At 46.0% G+C, this 18,809-nt stretch overlaps 2 protein-coding genes across 4 annotated transcripts in view; one reads left to right on the forward strand and one right to left on the reverse strand.

The window, feature by feature from the left end:
* Nucleotides 1-654: 654 nt before the first annotated feature.
* OXSM (3-oxoacyl-ACP synthase, mitochondrial) lies at nucleotides 655-4,711 on the reverse strand. Its single transcript, XM_036851567.1, has 3 exons — nucleotides 4,654-4,711; nucleotides 3,022-4,136; nucleotides 655-1,092 (listed from the first exon to the last, which is right to left on the reverse strand). The coding sequence occupies exons 2-3, from the start codon at nucleotides 3,999-4,001 to the stop codon at nucleotides 690-692; spliced, it is 1,383 nt and encodes a 460-aa protein (XP_036707462.1). The 5' UTR covers nucleotides 4,002-4,136; nucleotides 4,654-4,711; the 3' UTR covers nucleotides 655-689.
* Nucleotides 4,712-13,677: 8,966 nt separating this feature from the next.
* NGLY1 (N-glycanase 1) overlaps nucleotides 13,678-18,809 on the forward strand; it is a 57,206-nt gene continuing 52,074 nt past the window's right edge. For 2 of the 3 annotated variants that reach the window (XM_036850575.1, XM_036850574.1), the window contains exon 1: nucleotides 13,678-13,860. In XM_036850575.1, coding sequence (XP_036706470.1) covers nucleotides 13,730-13,860 — 131 coding nt within the window. In that variant the 5' untranslated portion in view covers nucleotides 13,678-13,729. The remainder of the gene's footprint in view (nucleotides 13,861-18,809) is intronic. The other variant, XM_036850573.1, reaches the window with a different exon arrangement.

An 18,809-nucleotide genomic window follows, 5' to 3' on the forward strand; every position in this document is an offset into this window, starting at 1 on the left:
AAGTATTGAAATATTTACATTTGGTCCTGAGGTTTTCTCTAAATTTCCTAGCCGTTCCACACTATGCCTCCTGGCTGGAGTACTCTTCCTTCCTTCCCCTGTAACCTGGCTGAGACCTTTTCACCCTTAGGAAGCCTTTCCTGACATATCACTTTATTGCTGGTGGCCAGTACAAAACCAGGTCCACAGCTGGCACCCAATAAATTTCAAATGAACAAACCATACGCCAATGAGAATTAAGACTGATTACCACTGAATGAACATGACTGGAGACTTAGGCATAGAGGGGATAAAGTGCTGCAGCAAAGGTAATACGAGCCGCCCATTAACACATGCAGAAGGCTGTTGTTCCCTTCTCACTTTTGTCCCCCCTCCCCAGGAAACAGGGGGAAATGTCTAGAGACGTTTTTAGCTGTCACCACTGGGGAAGGAGGTGCTACCAGAATCTAGGGGGTGGAGACTAGGACGCTGTAAAGCATCCCACGATGCATAGGACAGCTCCCCTCTCCCCAACGAAGAATTGCCTTGCGCAAAACGTCAGCAGTGCCAAGGCTGAGAAACCCTGACAAACATAAAGCGTATCCGGATATTGATATATAAAAATATGCATTTACATAAATATATTATTTCACAATTAACGCAGTTTATAACAGGTAAAAAAATCAATATTTAATGACAAATGATTTGTCCTACATGCCAGCAATACAAAGTGTTGCATTTGTACCACCAAAACCAAAGGAATTGGTGAGTCCAATACATCTTTTCTCAGTTTTCCATTCCTGCGCCTTGAGTGGAACATAATTGAGATCAAATTCTGGTTCTGTACAGTCCAGGTTTAAAGTAGGTGGCAGTTTTCGATGATAACAAGCCAGGGAGGTAAAAGCTGCCTCGGCGGCCCCGGCGGCCCCCAGCAGGTGTCCCGTGGCCCCCTTGGTGGAGGAGACGGCAAGGGCGTGGGCGTGCTCTTTGAAAAGATGTTTGATGGCTTTGTTTTCAGCAGCGTCTCCCAACGGTGTGGAAGTAGCATGTGCGTTGATATAGGATATCTCTTCAGGCTGTACACCTGCATCTTTTATAGCAGCAGCCATACATCTAATAAAATGAGAAAAGCAACTGAACTTATCGGAACGACATCTAATTTTAGCAAGGTATTCATTGTCTGTATGGCTTACGAAAAAGAAATATCCAAGTACACTGGATGAAAAGAACCCTTTATGCTCTAATGACAGAACAGCATCTTGGATTACCATGTGAGTTGGAATGCTGTCTGCATGGGAATAACAAGGCACCCCCAGTACCCTGGACTGATTCATCACCATGACACAAACATACAAGCCTATGGATTTTGCAATCTCTAATAAAATGTATTTCCATTTTATTTGAATTGTCCTTTCTTCCTTGAGGAAAAAGCCACATAGACTCAGGCCTAGAATAATTTCTCTTCTAGAAATTTCTTATCAGTGGGGTGTGTTGTAGAGTTAAAATGTGGAGAAAAAATTTATAACTATGCTTTAATGTTTTCTTTCACATTTAAATGTAAAACTTGGAATATGTCCCAATAATCTAAAAAATGTCTGTACTATTACTTTAAGGCTCAAACACCCTTTCAAAAATTGTCTTATTCAGGCTATGAGAATTCTAAATAAATGAAGAAATACAAAGCCAAACCCCTAGAGAAACAAATCCAAAAATAAAACACTTCTCCGGGAAAACCTCTGAAAATCTCATGGATGTTAACACCCTTTTTTTTAGTTGTTGATCTCTGGGCTGCATACATTTCCTTAAGAGGCAGCTCACAGTATAATCTGAAGCGTGCTGGAAGGTTTCACCTAAACATAACTATTTCCTCATCTAGCTGACTACCAGGCTTGACATTTCCAGCACCAGCAACTACTTACTAAAACTCAGAAGTATAATTCAGGGGTCGGTGAACTATGACCCTGGCCAGATGCTGTTTTTGTAAACATAGTTGGCCCCTGAACAAACTGGGGGTTAGGGGTGCTGACCCATCACACAGTGGAAAATGCCCCTATAACTTTACCGTTGGCCATCCATACCCCCAATTCCACATCCGCAGATTCAACCGACCGCGGATGTACTTAGCGAAAAAGATCCATGTGTAAGTGGAACCGTGTAGTTCAAACCCGTGTTGTTCAAGGGTCAACTGTAGTTTCATCGGAACACACCCATTCATTTTCGTACTGTCCATGGCTACTCTCAGTTACAAAGCAGAGTCTGAGTAGCTGTGATAGAGACCCTCATAGCTGGGATAATATTTTTGGCCCACAAAGCCAAAAATATTATTTGTTCCTTGACAGAAAAGGCCTGCCAACCCCTGGCTAATTGAACTGGTTAAGACATAATATGATCTAAGCAGGCTAACCTATGAACAAACATACTGACACATAATGTTAGTGTCAGAGGGGTTTTTGGTTTTGCGGGTTTTTTAACTTAACTCACTACCTCTTCCACGATAAAGGCAACTTGCTTTTCCAAGTGCGGTCCTCAGACCAGCAGCGCCAGCACCACCTAGGAGCTGGTTAGAAACGCAGCATCTCGAGCACCACCCTAGACCTACGGAGTCAGAATCTGCATTTTCGTAAGATCCCTGGGTGATGAGAAGTCGCAGCAGAACCCTACTGAAACGGAGCAGAGACCAGGTACGCGTAGGACAAAGCGCTAACTGTACTGTCCAGGTCTGATGGAGGGCTGCAGAAGGGAGCCTCCTGTCCCTGACGGCTGTGAAGCACAACTGAAGGGAAGAAAATGTGGCAAGGTCACACACGGCCTTCTTCACAACGTTACTGGCCTTCGCTAAAAATCCAGATTTTGTAAGGATACTCACACGTTTTCAAGTATTTCAAACGTGGTAAAGCAAAGAATTCAAAAACACTAGTCAGTCTAAAATGGGAACACAACAGAGATACAGTACACCAAGGCCAGATACTACAGTTTCCCCTAAGTTGAGACTCCAATAAAGAGTCTTATCTGAAGAAATGTGAACAAACAACCAGTCTTTACCTTAAGGCACCTTCTCCTCCAGGATCAGGGGCGGTTATGTGACTGGCATCACCTGAGAGTCCGTAGCCCAAAATCTCTGCATAGATCCGAGCCCCTCTTTGAACAGCATGCTCGTGTTCTTCCAGCACCAGCACGGCTGCACCTTCTCCCATCACAAAACCATCTCTCTTGGGATGGAATGGCCGACATGCCGACTTCGGATCAGAGTTTGTGCTCAGAGCCCGGGCTCTGGAAAACGCAGCAAGCGACAAAGGGCTGATGCAAGAGTCGGCACCTCCAGTCACCATCACATCAGCATCGCCGTGGGCTATGAACCTCAGAGAGTCTCCCACAGCATGAGCTCCCGTGGTACAGGCTGTGGACACTGCATGATTGGGGCCCTTGAGTTTATAGCGAATGCTGACCTGGCCTGCGGCCATACTGACCAGAATCTTAGGGACAAAGAATGGGCTGACTTTACTGTAACCTTTCGTCTGAAACATCAAAGCGGTTTCAGAAATCACTTCAAGGGGAACCATTCCCATGCCAATTGCAACACCAGTAGCCGCTTGGTCAGCTTCTGACTGAGGATGCCAGCCGGAATCTTTCAAGGCTAACTCAGCAGCCCCAATGGCCATAACGGTGGGAGAAGACATGGACTTGATATCTGATTTGGGCACAAAGTTTTGTGCGTTGAATTGACCTTCATCACAACCTCTTGGCACATAAGCAGCAACACTGCAAGGGACACTCTTATACTCTTCACCGACCAGTGAAACGATTCCACTCTCTCCCTGGATAAGACGATCCCACACCAGCTGAGTGCCAACACCCAGAGGAGTCACTAAGCCAATGCCTGTAACGACAACCCGCCTACGCAATCTGGGTGTTGGCACAGTTCCGAAAAACCTCCTTTCACTTATCAATCGCTGGCACAACCTTGTGTGTATTCGATGAGGGCTTGTAACTTTTAGGAAACTTTGCCAGCCGTTGGACAGCATGGTTGAGACTCAGAGGGTCAGAGACGTGCCCGCAGCAGGCCACGACACGCCCAGCAGGGATTGACTGTTGTTGAAATACCTTAAAGGCCTAAGAAACAACATCCAAGGTGATTTTTCTCGGGTGCTTGGTATGAGCTGTTAAGGAGCGCAGGGAAAATAAAGTTACATCACTTTTACTTATCAAACCACCTGTCTGGACTCAACCCTTTTTAGACTCTCAGTACCCTCCGACATTCCAAGATAAAGAGCTGAAAAGACGACTCATTCGATTCACAACAGAACTTCACGATGAAAAATATACAGGCACTCCTGGCCGGATATAGGCTGCGGAAAGCATCCTTTTTCAGGATTACCGAGGCCTTATTACAAGAGACAGTTCACGTGTCGGTGGCACAAAACACACTTCAGGGCCTATTCTTTGGGGTGGCGGTGAGAGAACTTTTTCGATCAGGATTTCGGGGACCGCGAAGGTCAAGGGCGGGGGGGGGGGGAGGGGGTGTGGCCAACTCCCCGCACCGCCCCAGACACCCGAGGAAAGCGTGGCGAGAGAAAAAGACACCTGACCCGGGTCCTCCACACCCCTCTCCCCACGCAGCGCCGACCCGACTCGGAGCTGGAGGGCGGAAAGAGAAGAGGAGCGAGCAGACGCTACCTGCACCCGACCTCCGGCGGCTAGCGCAGCCGCAGTCCCAAGCGCGACGCGGGCGTGCGCACGCGCACAGCACGTCCTCACACGTCCGCGCACACGCACGTCCGCATGGCGCGCGCGCGCACGCGCAGACCGCGCACGCACACGCCCAGCGTGCGCGCCCTCTGGGCCAGGCGCCCTTCCCCCGCGTCACCTTGGCGGAGGTCAGACGGTGAGGCGAGGGTTCGGGTGCCACCTCACCGACTCCAGCATAACTTGGGAACGAGCACGTAACGAGGGGAGATAGCATTTTTGCGTATCAAAAAGGGATCTCTTTTTTTTTTTTCTTTTGCTAATAATCCCAAATATTCCCCTGTTGTGGGAAGAGGGACTCCGTCATATTCGCCCAGAATGCTAGGGAAGAATTAAAGAAGTTACCGTATCCTTACAGTGATCTCTGTATCGCCCAGAGCTGTTTATAATAGAAAAGTAGGACCCACCGAAATGCGCAACAGCAGGAAATCAGTTGTCTATTTTGTGGTACATCTAAGTAATGTGCAGCCATTTTAAATAATTTTATAAGTGAATATTTATTAATGTGGAAAGATGTTAATTTCTTAGAAGATCCAAGTTGTAACTTGTATTTTTCCTTTTTTTTTAAAAGGGTTTTCTTGGGGGTGGGGTCTGGTCTGCAAGCAAGTATAATGATTGCGGTGTTTTTCCCTTATTTTATTTTTTAATTTTTTAAATTTTTTGGCCACTCCTTGTGGCGTGCAGGATCTTAGTTCCCCGACAAGGGATGGAAGCCAGGCCCCATGCAGTGGAAGCCTGGAGTCCTAAACACTGGACCGCCAGGGGATTCCCTTTCCCCCTTATTTTTGCTTAGCTTTATTTATCATTTTCTCTATAGTATACAAACAATGCTTGTGTAATAATAAAGTTACTTTTACTTTTTAAAACTTATTTTCAGCTCTTGGGCGGTGCTCAAAATATCACAGCCAGTGTCTAAGAATGGAGACAAGAATAGAATAGAGAAGAATGTAGACATTTATTTCTAAGTGTTCGAAAAATTCAATAACTTCTATTTGCTCAGAGCTCACTGTGAATCTATCAAGGGAAAAATAACATGAAAATATAAAAAAGCAAGAAATCAGCAAGGTAGTATTTGTTTAGATGACCATCTGTTGCTCACATGCTGACCCAGGTGTGTTTTGTGTCCTTCTTTCTTCTGTAGATAAAGGATTGACCATATAACCTGCATCTGAAGCTCTCAGCATATTTGTTTCTTTCTGGACAGTGTGCCTCTTGATGGCTTCCAAGTAGAGTGCTTTGCCTTCTTTCCCAGCTCTGGAGAAGAATTTGGGAGAAGCTTAGCTTTTCCTGGTTAGTACTGGATTTAAATGTGTCTGGAAATAGACTTTTTCTAAAGTAGTTCCCTAGTATGACCTTGAGTCATCCTTGATCCAAGGCCTATTCAGTCACTTCTTAGGATGACCTTCTTTCAATGACGGTAGAGTTACTTTAAGAGGAATTAAAACAAACGTGGTTATAAAATACAACTAAAAGTTAAGGAGTGAGAAGTACCCAAACTTGCTCTCTCCTCTCTTCATGGCTATATAATGTTTTAAAATCATAGTGTGAAAAGTCCTAAAATATTTTTTGAAGCCAAACTCATATGAAACACAGTTTTAACATGCTGTTCTTTTTTCTTTTGTAACATCACAAAATTACCTTGGATAAGAAGTGACAAGTCAATTAAAATATTGTAGAGGGAATTCTCTGGCGGACCAGTGGTTAGGACTCCCCGCTTCCACTGGTTGGGGAACTAAGATCCTGCAAGCTGTGCAGTGCGGCCAAAAAAAAGAAAAAAAAAATTGTAGGAAAGTAAAGCCACCGAAAGTCTTTTCATTTTTATTTCTACCTCTGATCTTTCCTTTGGTCTGGAAAGGGGTGAGAGATTTTATGATATTCTAATAGCTATACTGTATGATTTAGTACCATATTCCTTGTTAAAATACCATGGTGTTTTAGCTAAAGTACCAAAATCTTCAAAAAGGCTCCACTTACCATAGCCTCTTGTTCAGACATATGTTTACTTAAATTTTTTGTAATGTGATTCAAAACTATCTTTCCAGATATAGTTCCCATTCTCTATTAAAATAGATTTCCACCCAAGATGGCTGTTCTCTTGCTCTCTGTACATCCCCTGCCTGACCAGTGCCTGCTTCACCTACACCCTACTCACGTGACTGACCTTCCTACAGACTTGCCCCCAGCCCCAGCTGGTGACTGTTCTAATCTTTAGATCAGAACCTCTGTAACGTGAGAGTTTATCAAAGGAGTAGTGAGGGGCGTGCCTCACTGCTGGTAACCGGTGAGCCAACCTGACATCAATTCCCCTATAACTGGTAACCTCCCCTTCCCCCTGGAGCAAAGACTGCCGCCATGTCCTGCCCACCGTCTGCTGCAGACGGTGGGGTGTCACTCCACGACCTTGCTTCAGACATGTAAGATCCCCCATCCATTAAACCACTGATGTCTCTGTCACTGACTCTGGGATCTTTCTTTTGTCTTGAAGCTGGGTAAGCCCAGGGCTTGCAGGCCTGCAGGGTGCAGCCCAGCACCCAGCAAAACTGATCTTATCATCTCTAGATTGACTTCAGCTTTTCTTTTTTCATCTCTGTATCTTTGCTTGTACTTTCTTTTCTTCAACATTCATTTTCTTCCTAAGCTGTGCTAGAAGCTGGCATATGAAAATGAATAGGGTATGGTTCTTGCTTTCAGGAAGTTCATAGTCTAAGGAAACAGACATGGAGACAAATATGTGCAAACCACTGAAACAGGTGCTGTAATAGAAGAATATGACAGAGTTATAATAATACAAAGGAGACAACTGGGTCAATACTACCTTCCAAAGTCAGGAAAGCCTTCAAAAAAGTTGACCTTTGAACTGCATCTTGAAAATGAGTACATGTTTGTCTAGTAAATTTGGTGGGAAAGGTCATCCTGACAGGCAGAGTAGAACAAAGGCCTGGAGACCTGATATCTTCCACAAACTGCTAGTAGTAGTTCAGTGTGGCTAATGCTGGATGTGAGGTGTGGGACAAAGCAACAGTGAAAGCTTGAGGGTGAAGCAGGGGCTGATCTGAAAACGTCTTGGATGTTGTGCAGAAGACTTTGGATTCGATCCTGTAGGTCAGCAATGATATGCAGGCAGCCCTGGTCTAACTTGGACTGCAACATTCTTTTATTGAATCTAAATTCCTCTAGGAAGGAAATGGTAAACTCTCTCATTCCCTTCACCGGACTCTCTGCTACTTCTTTTGTCTTGAACAAAGCCACTTGGTACATTCAGGTTTCTTGCCCGACTCCTGACATCATTTGATGGTAGAGTGTGTGTTGCTGAAATCTGGCCTCTACACTGGTGCCAGATTAAATCTCGGAGACAGAGTTTTGGGTGAAGTAGAAAGAAATGGCTTAATTGCTTTGCCAGGCAAAGGAGAACACAGCGGGCTCAGGCCCTCAAGACAGTGTGCCCCGCCCTGGAGGGGGTAGTGAGGAGTCTTACGGTGTTCAAGGAGCAGGGCGTGGTCAGCTCGTGGACATTCTCCTGATTGGTTGGTGGTGAGGTAATGGGGAGTCGGCATCGTCAACCTTCTGGTTCCAACCGGTCTGCGGTCTACATGCCTGTGGGCAGCAGACAGTTAACTTTCTCCACCTGGTGGGGTTTTCAGTATCTGCAAAACAGCTCAAAGGATGTGGCTCAGAATATTCTCTATAGTCCTGGAAGAGGAACTAAAGGTCCTTGACTCTGTTTAATGGCTAAAGTATTATTTTGTCTTGCTTGATTGTCTTCCTTTCTGTCTGCATTTTCTCACTTGTCTGATTATTCTTCAACTAAAGTTTTTCTACAGACAAAAGGCAGGTGTAGGACGTGGGCGGAGGTCTATTCTGGGAAGGCCTCCTAGGGTCCTGCTCAGTTGCATGTGGGCAAGGGGTAGCCGTAGAAAACGTTTCAGCAGAAGAATAACATGATCAGATGGGTGGTTTAGAAAGATCATCGTTGCAGCATGTGCAGGGGGATTGGGGAATGTGGGAGTGGACATGGGGAAGAGAGTTAAGACTGGTGAGGCTCTGCCGGGGGGATGAACTGGGGGCTTGGGACTGACATATGTACACTACTGTGTATAAAATAGATAATAATAAGAACCTACTGTATGGCACAGGGGACTCAATGCTCTGTGGTGACCTAAACGGGAAGGAAATCCAAAAAAGAGGGGATATATGTATACATATGGCTGATTCACTTTGCTGTACAGCAGAAACTAACACAACATTGTAAAGCAACTATGCTCCAATAAATATTAAAAAAAAAAAAAAAAAAGACTGGTGAAGCCCTGAGCTAAGGCAGTGGCACGGCGGAGAGAGTGCTAGGATGCTGTCCTTAACTAAGTGTGTGTTGGGGGCATTTCCTCCCACAGCTGGGAAGTCCTCCCCTTCCTCATCTCATTAACCTCCCAACTTAAGGGTTCTCTTCAAATTCTTCTTCCACGAAACTGCAACCACAGTGGAATTTTCCTTCTTCTAAGCTAATAGTTCTCCAAATTCGCCGTGCACCAAAATCACCTGCAGGGCTTACCGCACACATTGCTGGGCCTCATCTTCAATGGTGGGGCCTGAGAATATCCTGCAATTCCCTGGGGGTGCTGACCCTGCGGGTCTCACCGGTGCTCCAACTCGGTGACTCTTACGAAGGCGGGGCCTGTGCTCATCCCCTCCCCTGCTGCACAGTGTGTGGCGCACGGCCCTTGGCTTCATAACTATTTGGTGAATGAATGAATTACAGAATGAATTAATAAACACATACCCTTATGCATATACCACTTTGTGCATTTCTTACCAAATGATTTTTTCACAGTAACTCTGTTTCATCAACTCAACAGCTATCTGTATATAAGGTATTATTATTCATTTTGTCCTTCCCACTAGATTAAAAGTTTCTTATGTCATCCATCTCAGACTGCTTTGCATACAGCATGTGCTCAATAAATAGTAGTTGCTTAATTACTTAATACCGTCACACAGTAGTGAGCTACCACATCAATTCCTGGGAGGCTTCAACCCCTCTCCTTGACAATAACCTTTATTGAGGTCAACATTTTCTTTTTTTAAAAAATATATTTATTTATTTATTTATTTTTGGCTGTGTTGGGTCTTTGTTGCTGCGCGTGGGCTTTCTCTAGTTGCGGCGAGCGGGGGCTACTCTTCGTTGAGGTGTGCAGGCTTCTCATTGCGGTGGCTTCTCTTGTTGCGGAGCACGGGCTCTAGGCGTGCGGGCTTCAGTAGTTGTGGCACGTGGGCTCAGTAGTTGTGGCTCGCGGGCTCTAGAGTACAGGCTCAGTTGTCATGGCACACGGGCTTAGTTGCTCCGCGGCATGTGGGATCTTCTCGGACCAGAGCTTGAACCCGCGTCCCCTGCATTGGCAGGCGGATTCTTAACCACTGCACCACCAGGGAAGTCCCAACATTTTCTTTTTTATGACAAAACCTATCCTGGGGAAATTTCAGTGAGTTATATCTTTATTCTAGTTCATTTAAGAATAGTGCCACTATATGTCAACTCTAAAGATGATGTTCTTAACAAAGCTGGAATCCTAAAAAGAAATTCATTATTTCGAAGCAAAAAAAAAAAAAAATCAAGTGAATGAACAGGAAGTTCAAAGCTGATTTAATACTAGAACATCCTTTTATGTGTTTGAAGCAATGGTGGGTATAAAGAGATTGACTAGCTTAAAACCTTTAATTTTTCTAAAGGAAATTGAAGAATCAGAATATTTTCAACTTGACTTAAGTGGAAGAAGCAGACAGGGAAAAGAATGAGTCAAGTCCCTTGTTATAATAAATTCCCTTAATAGCTTCATAGATGGTGGTATCCAAGAGAGAGAGTAGTTACTCAAAGTAACTCAAAGTAAAGAGTAAGTGGGGGGCTTCCCTGGTGGTGCAGTGCTTAAGAATCCACCTGCCGATGCAGGGGACACGGGTTCGATCCCTGGCCCGGGAAGATCCCAGATGCCGCGGAGCAACTGAGCCCGTGCGCCACAGCTACTGAGCCTGCGCTCTAGAGCCCGTGAGCCACGACTACTGAGCCCGTGCGCCACAACTACTGAAGCCCGCGCACCTAGAGCCTGTGCTCTGCAACAAGAGAAGCCACTGCAATGAGAAGCCCGTGCACCGCAACGAAGAGTAGCCCCCGCTCGCTGCAACTAAAAAGAAAGCCCGTGCGCAGCAATGAAGACCCAACGCAGCCAAAATAAATAAATTTAAAAAAAAGTAATTGGGAAGGATTTAAATTTCAGGTGAATTAAAATAAACAGTAATTTAGTGAATTACCCTTGAAATGAGGATTTCTATGATTTTATGGACTGTACATTATTGTAACAGCATTAATTTTACGGCCTTGGTTTTCACACTGTGGTTGCATGTCCCTCACAAAAGTACCTTAAAGCCATTATCTCCTCAAGGGTAAAGCTAAGTTGATAACATTCTATTCCTCCCCCACCACACAAACACTCCTGCTTCAGTTCTAGAGTGCCTCCACTTTGGTGTTTTGTATATACTGGGTTTCCTCCTAAGGGTTTATTTGAAAAAAAAAGAAAAAAAAGTGTTCTGTAGCCTTTAAAAAAGTCATAAATACTAGATAGTATATGATAACCTTATACAATTATTATAAGAATAAATGAGTGTGCTGATGGAAAGAAGAAACTCAAGGGGAATACTGTTTGTGATAGAGACAGCTAGTTACAACCCAGGCCTCCCATCTCCCATCCCACAATTCCCAGAGTTGTGGGTGGTGCCTGTCCAGCTAAGGACTACATTTCCCAGCCTCCTCCACTTTTCATCTAGATGGGGCTTCATTTTCACTAATGATACAGTAGAGAAAACGCTGTCATTTCTGGGCCCATGTGGTTAAGAAGCAGGTATGTCGTCTTTTTGCCCAACCACTAACTAAATGCAGAAGTCTCTGTGGCCATATAGCAGTAGTTAGCAAACCACACACTAAATCCAGAAGGCTGCTTGTTTTTGTAAATAGTTTCAGTGGACATACCCATACACATTCATTTTAAAGTACAGTTGACCCTTGAACAACACGGGTTTGAACTGCATGGGTCCACTTATATGCGGATTCTTTTTCAACAGTAAATGCTACAGTGCTACACGGTCCACTGTGAGTTGCAACCTCAGATTCAGAACCACAGATACAGTGGAACCTCAGATATACAGTGGAAGTTATACACAGAATTTGAATGCCCGGAGGGTTGGTACCCACATTGTTCAAGGGCAAACTGTATTGCCTATGGAACTACAACTGCAAAGGCAGAGTTAAATAGTTGAACCAGAGACCCTATGGCCACAAACTCTTAAACATTTAATATTTGGCCCTTTATAGAAAATGTTTGTTGACCTCCTCTGAAAGGAGCCTGGGGCCCTCAATCATTATCTGGAGGAAAGCTGCTCACTGACAAATGATACCTCTTGTATGAACAAGAAAGAAATTTCTCATGTTAAGTCACTGAAAATTTCAGTTACAGCAGCTAGCAACACACTATCAGTTAAACACACTATTCTTGGAAGCTGGTCCAAAAACCTACATATTTATCAAAAACTTCTCACATATATCTGGCAAGTGAATGGTAACTGAAGTGAGTGGTTATTGCTCAGGGTCTTGCTCAGAGATATTGGAGGAAAATTTCAAATTTAAAAAGCGAACTGAAGATAAAGCATCAAGAACATTCAAAGAATGTTTACTTAGGCAAACAACTTTTAAAAATATATAGTGTCAAGAAAAACATTTGTTGAGGTTTGGAAAAGAAAGAAGGCATTGGTAAAGTACACTTTCAAGGTCATGGAGAGGTAGATGATGGATTAAAGAGGTTAGGATTCTTCTTTTAAGAGGAATAAAGGACACTGACCACGGGATCTACCTGCAAAACAAAGTCACAAATTAATACGTACACTTACTATATGGGATGCATAATTTTGCTGTCTTTCCTTTCCCCTCCATTCCATTCTACTTTGTCGTTATTGGATATGTGTTTTACTTTGGTCAGTAGAGTCCACAACCCACTATGTTGCAATCTGCAGTTTTGAAAAAAACTTCTTTACAGAGGCATCATATTCTCTGAGCTGGGACTTATGCAAGAGAGTTTCAATCATTTATCTAATTCCAAAAACAATCCATATAGGAGGAACCCAGCAGAGTTTATGTGTTTGGTTTTGAACGTGGTTTTCTGCTTCCCTCTGGGGTCTTTCATCCACATTTACTTAGGAAGGTCTGACCATCTGCGAGGAGGAAGCTGTAGAACAGTTTCATCTGGGGGCAAAGGGGTGGTTGGAATATAGGGGGTTTCCCCACCGTCTGGCTGGATCTATTGAGGCCGGCCCCGGGGCGCCGAGGAACCTGGGTTCCTGCGATGCACCAGCCAGCACCCCCTACCCCTGCGCGAACCCCCCGCCCCTCCACCCCCCCCCGCGGCCCCGACCACCAGACACACCTGGGCAAAGCCCCTCGGTCCGGACGACCAAGACCCACACCCCCGCCTGGTCGAAGCCCCCAGGCCCTGACAACCAGGCCCCTGTCGGCCCAAGCCCCCAACGGCCCCAAACAGCCCCCAGCTCCTCCCAGACGAACCCCACCGGTCCCGAATACTAGTCCCCGCCCCCTGCAGACCAGCCCCCGCCCTCCCTCCCCCCACGCCGAGTCCCCAGCCCAGGATACCAGACGCCGCCCCCACCGGGAAAGCCCCCCCGTCCCCTGGAGACCACCCACCCCCCCAACGCGCCCTGCCCCCCCCCCCCCGCCCTGGAGACCAGCCCCCACCCCTGGAGACCAGCCCGCTCCCTCTCGGCCGGGCCCCGCCCCTGGAGACCAGCCCCTTCCCTCTCGGCCGGGCCCCGCCCCTGGAGACCAGCCCCTTCCCTCTCGGCCGGGCCCCGCCCCTGGAGACCAGCCCCCGCCCCCCGGCCAGCCGCAGAGCGCGGCGAGCTGAGGCGCCTGCTCAGAGCGCACGCGGTGCGGGGAGGCACGGCCGCGCGCTCGAGCATGGCGGCGGCGGCGCTGGGCAGTTCCTGTGGGTCCGCGTCCCCGGCGGTGGCCGAGCTCTGTCAGAACACCCCGGAGACCTTCCTGGAGGCCTCCAAGCTGCTGCTCACCTACGCGGACAACATCCTCAGGTGCGGGGCCGCGGGCGGGACGCGTGCCAGCGGGCGGGGCTCGGCGCCCGCTCGGCGGGGTTTGGGGGCGCCCGGCCGGCCCCTGGGGCGCGGAGGCCGGGAGGGCCCCGGGCCTGGTTCCCGCTCGGGGGGGGGCGGGGGGTGTGAGCTGGGGCCTCCCGCCAGGGGCCTGGAGACCCGTCCGGCCCAGCCCCGCCGGAGCGGAGGGAGTCTCTGCACCTGTGACCTGACACCTGCTGTCGCGGAGCCCGGGGCGAGCCGGGTCCCGGGACGCGCGGGGCGGAGGAGGGGAAGGCGCGCCCCGGGCTCTGGCCTCGGCCCGGCGGTTGAACCGTCTTACGTGTCAGGACAGGAGCGGCGACAGCGTTTCATCCCCACTGCGTGCGTTTCACCCACCCGGTGCCTTCAGTTGCCATAGGGCTTCTCAGAAGTTAGCCACGGGCAAGATGTTTTCTTCCCAGCATTTTGTGAATAGCCTAATACTAGAGCCTAACACTACCGTGGTGTTCGTGAGGATAACCTTGGCTAAGAGTAGTTTGTTTCCTTTTCCTCTGAGCACACTTCTAGACCTCTAAGGAGCCTTACAGATTTGGGGAATTGGGAAGTAAGTTTGGGTATTCATTTTGAAGCATTACGTCCCTCCACTCTTAGATCAAATGAGGTGGTGTCCTGAGGGACGGGATGTGGGGGGGAGGGAAAAGGAGCCCCACGTGCCGCCGCCTTAGTGCTGTTAGCTCGTTCATCAGGGCGCCGTGATTATACAGGCTCTGGCCCCGCCCCCCAGCCCCTGGTGCGCTTGCTTTTCTAAGGGGTGGATGTATTGGCCTGAAGTCTGAAAGGAGATCCTTCTCAGTGTCAAGGTTATAGATTTCACGTGACCCAGTTTTGGAGACATTAGTTACAAGTGCAGTGTCTTAACCCATGGCAGTTTTAATATGGCTCATATAGGCAACATTCATGATTTAAAAAGTGAGTTGAAGGAAGAACATATTGAGCCCTTGTTGTGTGCCAGATGCAGCGAGAGGTGCAGCGCACAGCTGCACACTTGAGGCCTATATGGGGGCCTCCTTCCTCCTCTGTGACACTCTCAACTCACCTTCTCAGCCCTGGGAGGTCTGACAGCTCTTTACAGCGCAAGGATGCCAGAGGCTTCTGCACAGTGAACTCCGAGGCAGAGTTCTCCAGAGCCCGTCAGCTAGCACCTCCCGTCTGGAAAGCCACCAAACTATTTAAACGCCATTCTTCAGAAAAGGGAGTTGCCCTTGTAATGAGGATTCACTTCTGCTTTCAATCCAGGGAAACCACAAATGCTGAGATCAAGGTGTTTTGAGGAAGAAAATCTTTTGCATCATAATCATCATTATGAATGTTTACCAGACTCATAGAAGAAACTTGGCATGCTGTCAGTGTATGTTGTAGTCTCTACTATGGCTTATGTTTCTTATCTTAAAAAGTTTTTTTTTTATCCAAAAAGGGACTTAGGAGTCTGGAACTCATGTAAGTGGAGATGGTATGAAAAACTACCCTTTTTAGTTCATCTTAATTAATAGTATTAGTTCCTGCCCTCATTCTTACAGTTCAAACTCGTTTGGTCTTCAGAGGGGGAAAAAAACCCCACCTTTTCTTCCTCTTCCAAGTCCAGTGATTTGCTTGCCTCTTACAGAAAAGCCCCAGACCTCTTCTTGATCCCTTAGCTACACTGCATTACAGACAAGCTAATCTAACTTATTTGAGAATAGAGGAAACCATGGTTTCTTTTGCTGTTTTAGGAACTCCTTTAGCATGAGAGATAAGGGATGTTGTCTTGATATCCTTTGCTCCTACCTCAGGGTCTGACATAGTATTTTATAGGGTGAGTGCTGAAATGAGAATTTCATTTGCAGTTTTTTTTATTGTTGTTGTTAACAGCGATATTTGTCACTGTACACTGGTGAAAATAATACTTTGGGTTAAGTTTGAAATTTCTGCTTCAGATGATGTTTATCTTATTCCGCAACTAAGGCTCGTAAAGCTAATGAAATTATAGAATGAAGTATATACTAATTTGCATGTACAGTATACCATGGGTTTGAACCGTTTTTTCAGTTCACTGACTTCTAGATAAAAATCAGCTGTCCTCAGTATCTACCTTTCAAAAATCTGCAGTAGTTTTCCTGGCATTCCATGTGGGTTCCCTAGAAAACTTGCTTCATTCATTCTTTAAAAAACAATATTTGATTTCCCACTAATTTCCTTTGCAAACTGCACACAGTTACTGGTTATGAACTGCACTGGGTGTGACTGGGAAGGGCCAAGAATGGAAAGTGGTTTCTTCCTTCAAAGAAAATAAGAAAGACACAGGTATGGAAAATAGCCACAGCATAAAATCTAGAGAACAATTAATTCCAAGACGATGTTTAAGCACTTACATGTTTATGTGAGGAGATAGCTGTATGACCTAGTGTGGAACAGTTCTGAGAACAAAGGTTTGGTAAGAGCACATATATTTGGCATGATAAGCAACAAAGTGATTGTAGTTTCTAGACTCAAAAGAGAAGCATAATGAGAGATTCACGTGGAATAATGATGTGAGAAGACACAAGGCGTGGGTTTCATTTCTGAAGCTACTGCAGGGCATAAGCATAACTGTGGATGGAACAGAGAGAAGAACTGTAGTCAGGGACTAGCAGTCCTTGATGACTGAGTGCCAGGGGTAGAGCTGGTAACGGGAGGAGACAAAATACTGTACCTCAAATAACGTGAGATTTCTCATCTGGGTTACTCCTGACACCTGGAGAAACTGAGCAAGGTTGTCAACCGAGGATGGGTGAGTTTGTTGGCACCTTGTATGGTGGAGGGTATTTGTAATCGAACCAGCGGGTCTAAGTCCCAGTCAGCCATTTCCTAAGAATGTATGTAAACTGTCTGGGCTTCAGTTTCCTCTTTTTTAAAAGGAACGAACAATACCTACATTATAAGATTGTTGCAAAAGATAGAAAGAAATAAAGAACATGGCACATGTGTTGTTTGTTAGTCTCATTCAGTTTTTCATGTTAAGCTAGGTTACGTGCACATGTTTCCCTTGTTGTCAGCTGCAGAGAGCGGTGGAATTAGAGCCAGAGATGCTTCCCAGGTGTTCTAAAGGCAGAGAGATGTTTTTGAAAATTTTACATGTAAGTCACAATAACAAATTTTCAGAAGGGCTAGAAATAGTTTTTCAGGTGACCTACAAACCAACTTTTGTGATCAGTAATAAAAATGCAAGATTATAGGATGCACTTATGTACTAAATTTCCACTTGTGAGAACTCTTTCTGGGATTATGCATCCTAAAGAGGAAGAGAGCTAGTGAATGCTCAGATATATTTAATTCCCAGCATTTCTGAAATAGAAACATTTAAGCTTTCCTTTTCTGAGAAAAGGAATGCTGTGACTCCGTGGGAGGCTTATTATTAACATGTTGTAAAATCTTAGAAATATGGTAGATTATGACTTTTGAGGTGCAAAGCGGGACTTTTTCCTACTATTCAGTTGTAAATACACAGGCTAATTTTCTGTAAATGAAACACTTTGTCTACCTGTGGGTAAGACAGCTAGAAAGACACCAAAATGTGTTCAAAGTGTTGGTTGAGTGAGGTTTAGGAAGTTTTGCTGCCCTTTCAAACCTCATTCATTCAACGTCATCATCCAACAACCAGAAAAAGAAATCTCAAGCTAAGGTGCAAGATAATTGCTAACAAGCAAGATAAATAATAAATAAAGTCGTAGAAATAGTTAATGGTCACCAGAGATAGGGGGAAAAATATCAAAGGGTTATAGCAAACAATATTTGAGAAAAGTCTGCAGAGAAAATTACATTAGTGGAAGAAGAAGATCAAAACTAAAGGTCCGTAGGGGTACTTCAGAGGCCGCAGGATCCTGAGAGTAGCAATGGGCTCGAGGAGAGTGGCCACACCAGGCTTATGCTGTGAAGCGAGAGGTTCAGGAATGTTTGTGTGGCACTTCTCCAAGGGCAGGAAATGGGAACTGACGGACCTGAGGGCTGCTGGCCCTGGGGCCAAGTTCTGTAAGCCTTTGAGGGCTTCAGGGGCTGACTTTCACATCAGTCTGTGCTCAAGACTATGGCTGGTCTGCTCAACACATTCATTCATTCATTCATTCATTTATTTATTTTTGGCTGCGTTGGGTCTCGGTTGCTGCGCGCGGGCTTTCTCTAGCTGCGGCGAGCGGGGGCTGCTCTTCATTGCGGTGCGCGGGCTTCTCATTGCGGCGGCTTCTCTTGTTGCGGAGCACGGGCTCTAGGTGTGCGGGCTTCAGTAGTTGTGGCTCGCGGGCTCTGGAGCGCAGGCTCAGTAGTTGTGGCGCACGGGCTTAGTTGCTCTGCGGCATGTGGGATCTTCCCGGACCAGGGCTTGAACCCGTGTCCCTGCATTGGCAGGCGGATTCTTAACCACTGCGCCACCAGGGAAGTCCTCAGCACATTTAAAAAGAGGAAGCTAGGATTTGGGTACCTGGATGTTATTGCCATTTTTCAAATTTTTATTTGCAATAAACGTTGAGTGAGAAGAACACATAAATGATATGTGAGGTCCATAGATGTTGTACAAAGATAGAACATTGTTCGTTAGAAACTAGAGAGGAAAATCTAAGCTATACAAAGCCTGTAGCAGAGAAGCTGCTTCAACACTTTTTGAAACATGTCTCAAAATAATAAGCTATATCGGAACAGCTCATGTAAGTTTTATCAGAATTTTTTAGTGTGAAAAAGGGAAGAAAAATTAGAAAATTAAGCCCAGTGAAAGACTTTGATTATGTAGAAATCTGGAAACTCTTGGGAAAAATAGACTAAGATAGCTCAAGCAGTTCTGCACCAAGTGGGATACACCCTCCTGGTGGCACTGATGTGTTTATCACCCTGTGGGGTGTGTTGAGTGTCGTGAAAAGATGCCTCGTCTACCTGTAACTAGCTTC

Source organism: Balaenoptera musculus, chromosome 4 (assembly GCF_009873245.2).
Source record: "Balaenoptera musculus isolate JJ_BM4_2016_0621 chromosome 4, mBalMus1.pri.v3, whole genome shotgun sequence".
Classification (NCBI taxonomy): domain Eukaryota; kingdom Metazoa; phylum Chordata; class Mammalia; order Artiodactyla; family Balaenopteridae; genus Balaenoptera; species Balaenoptera musculus.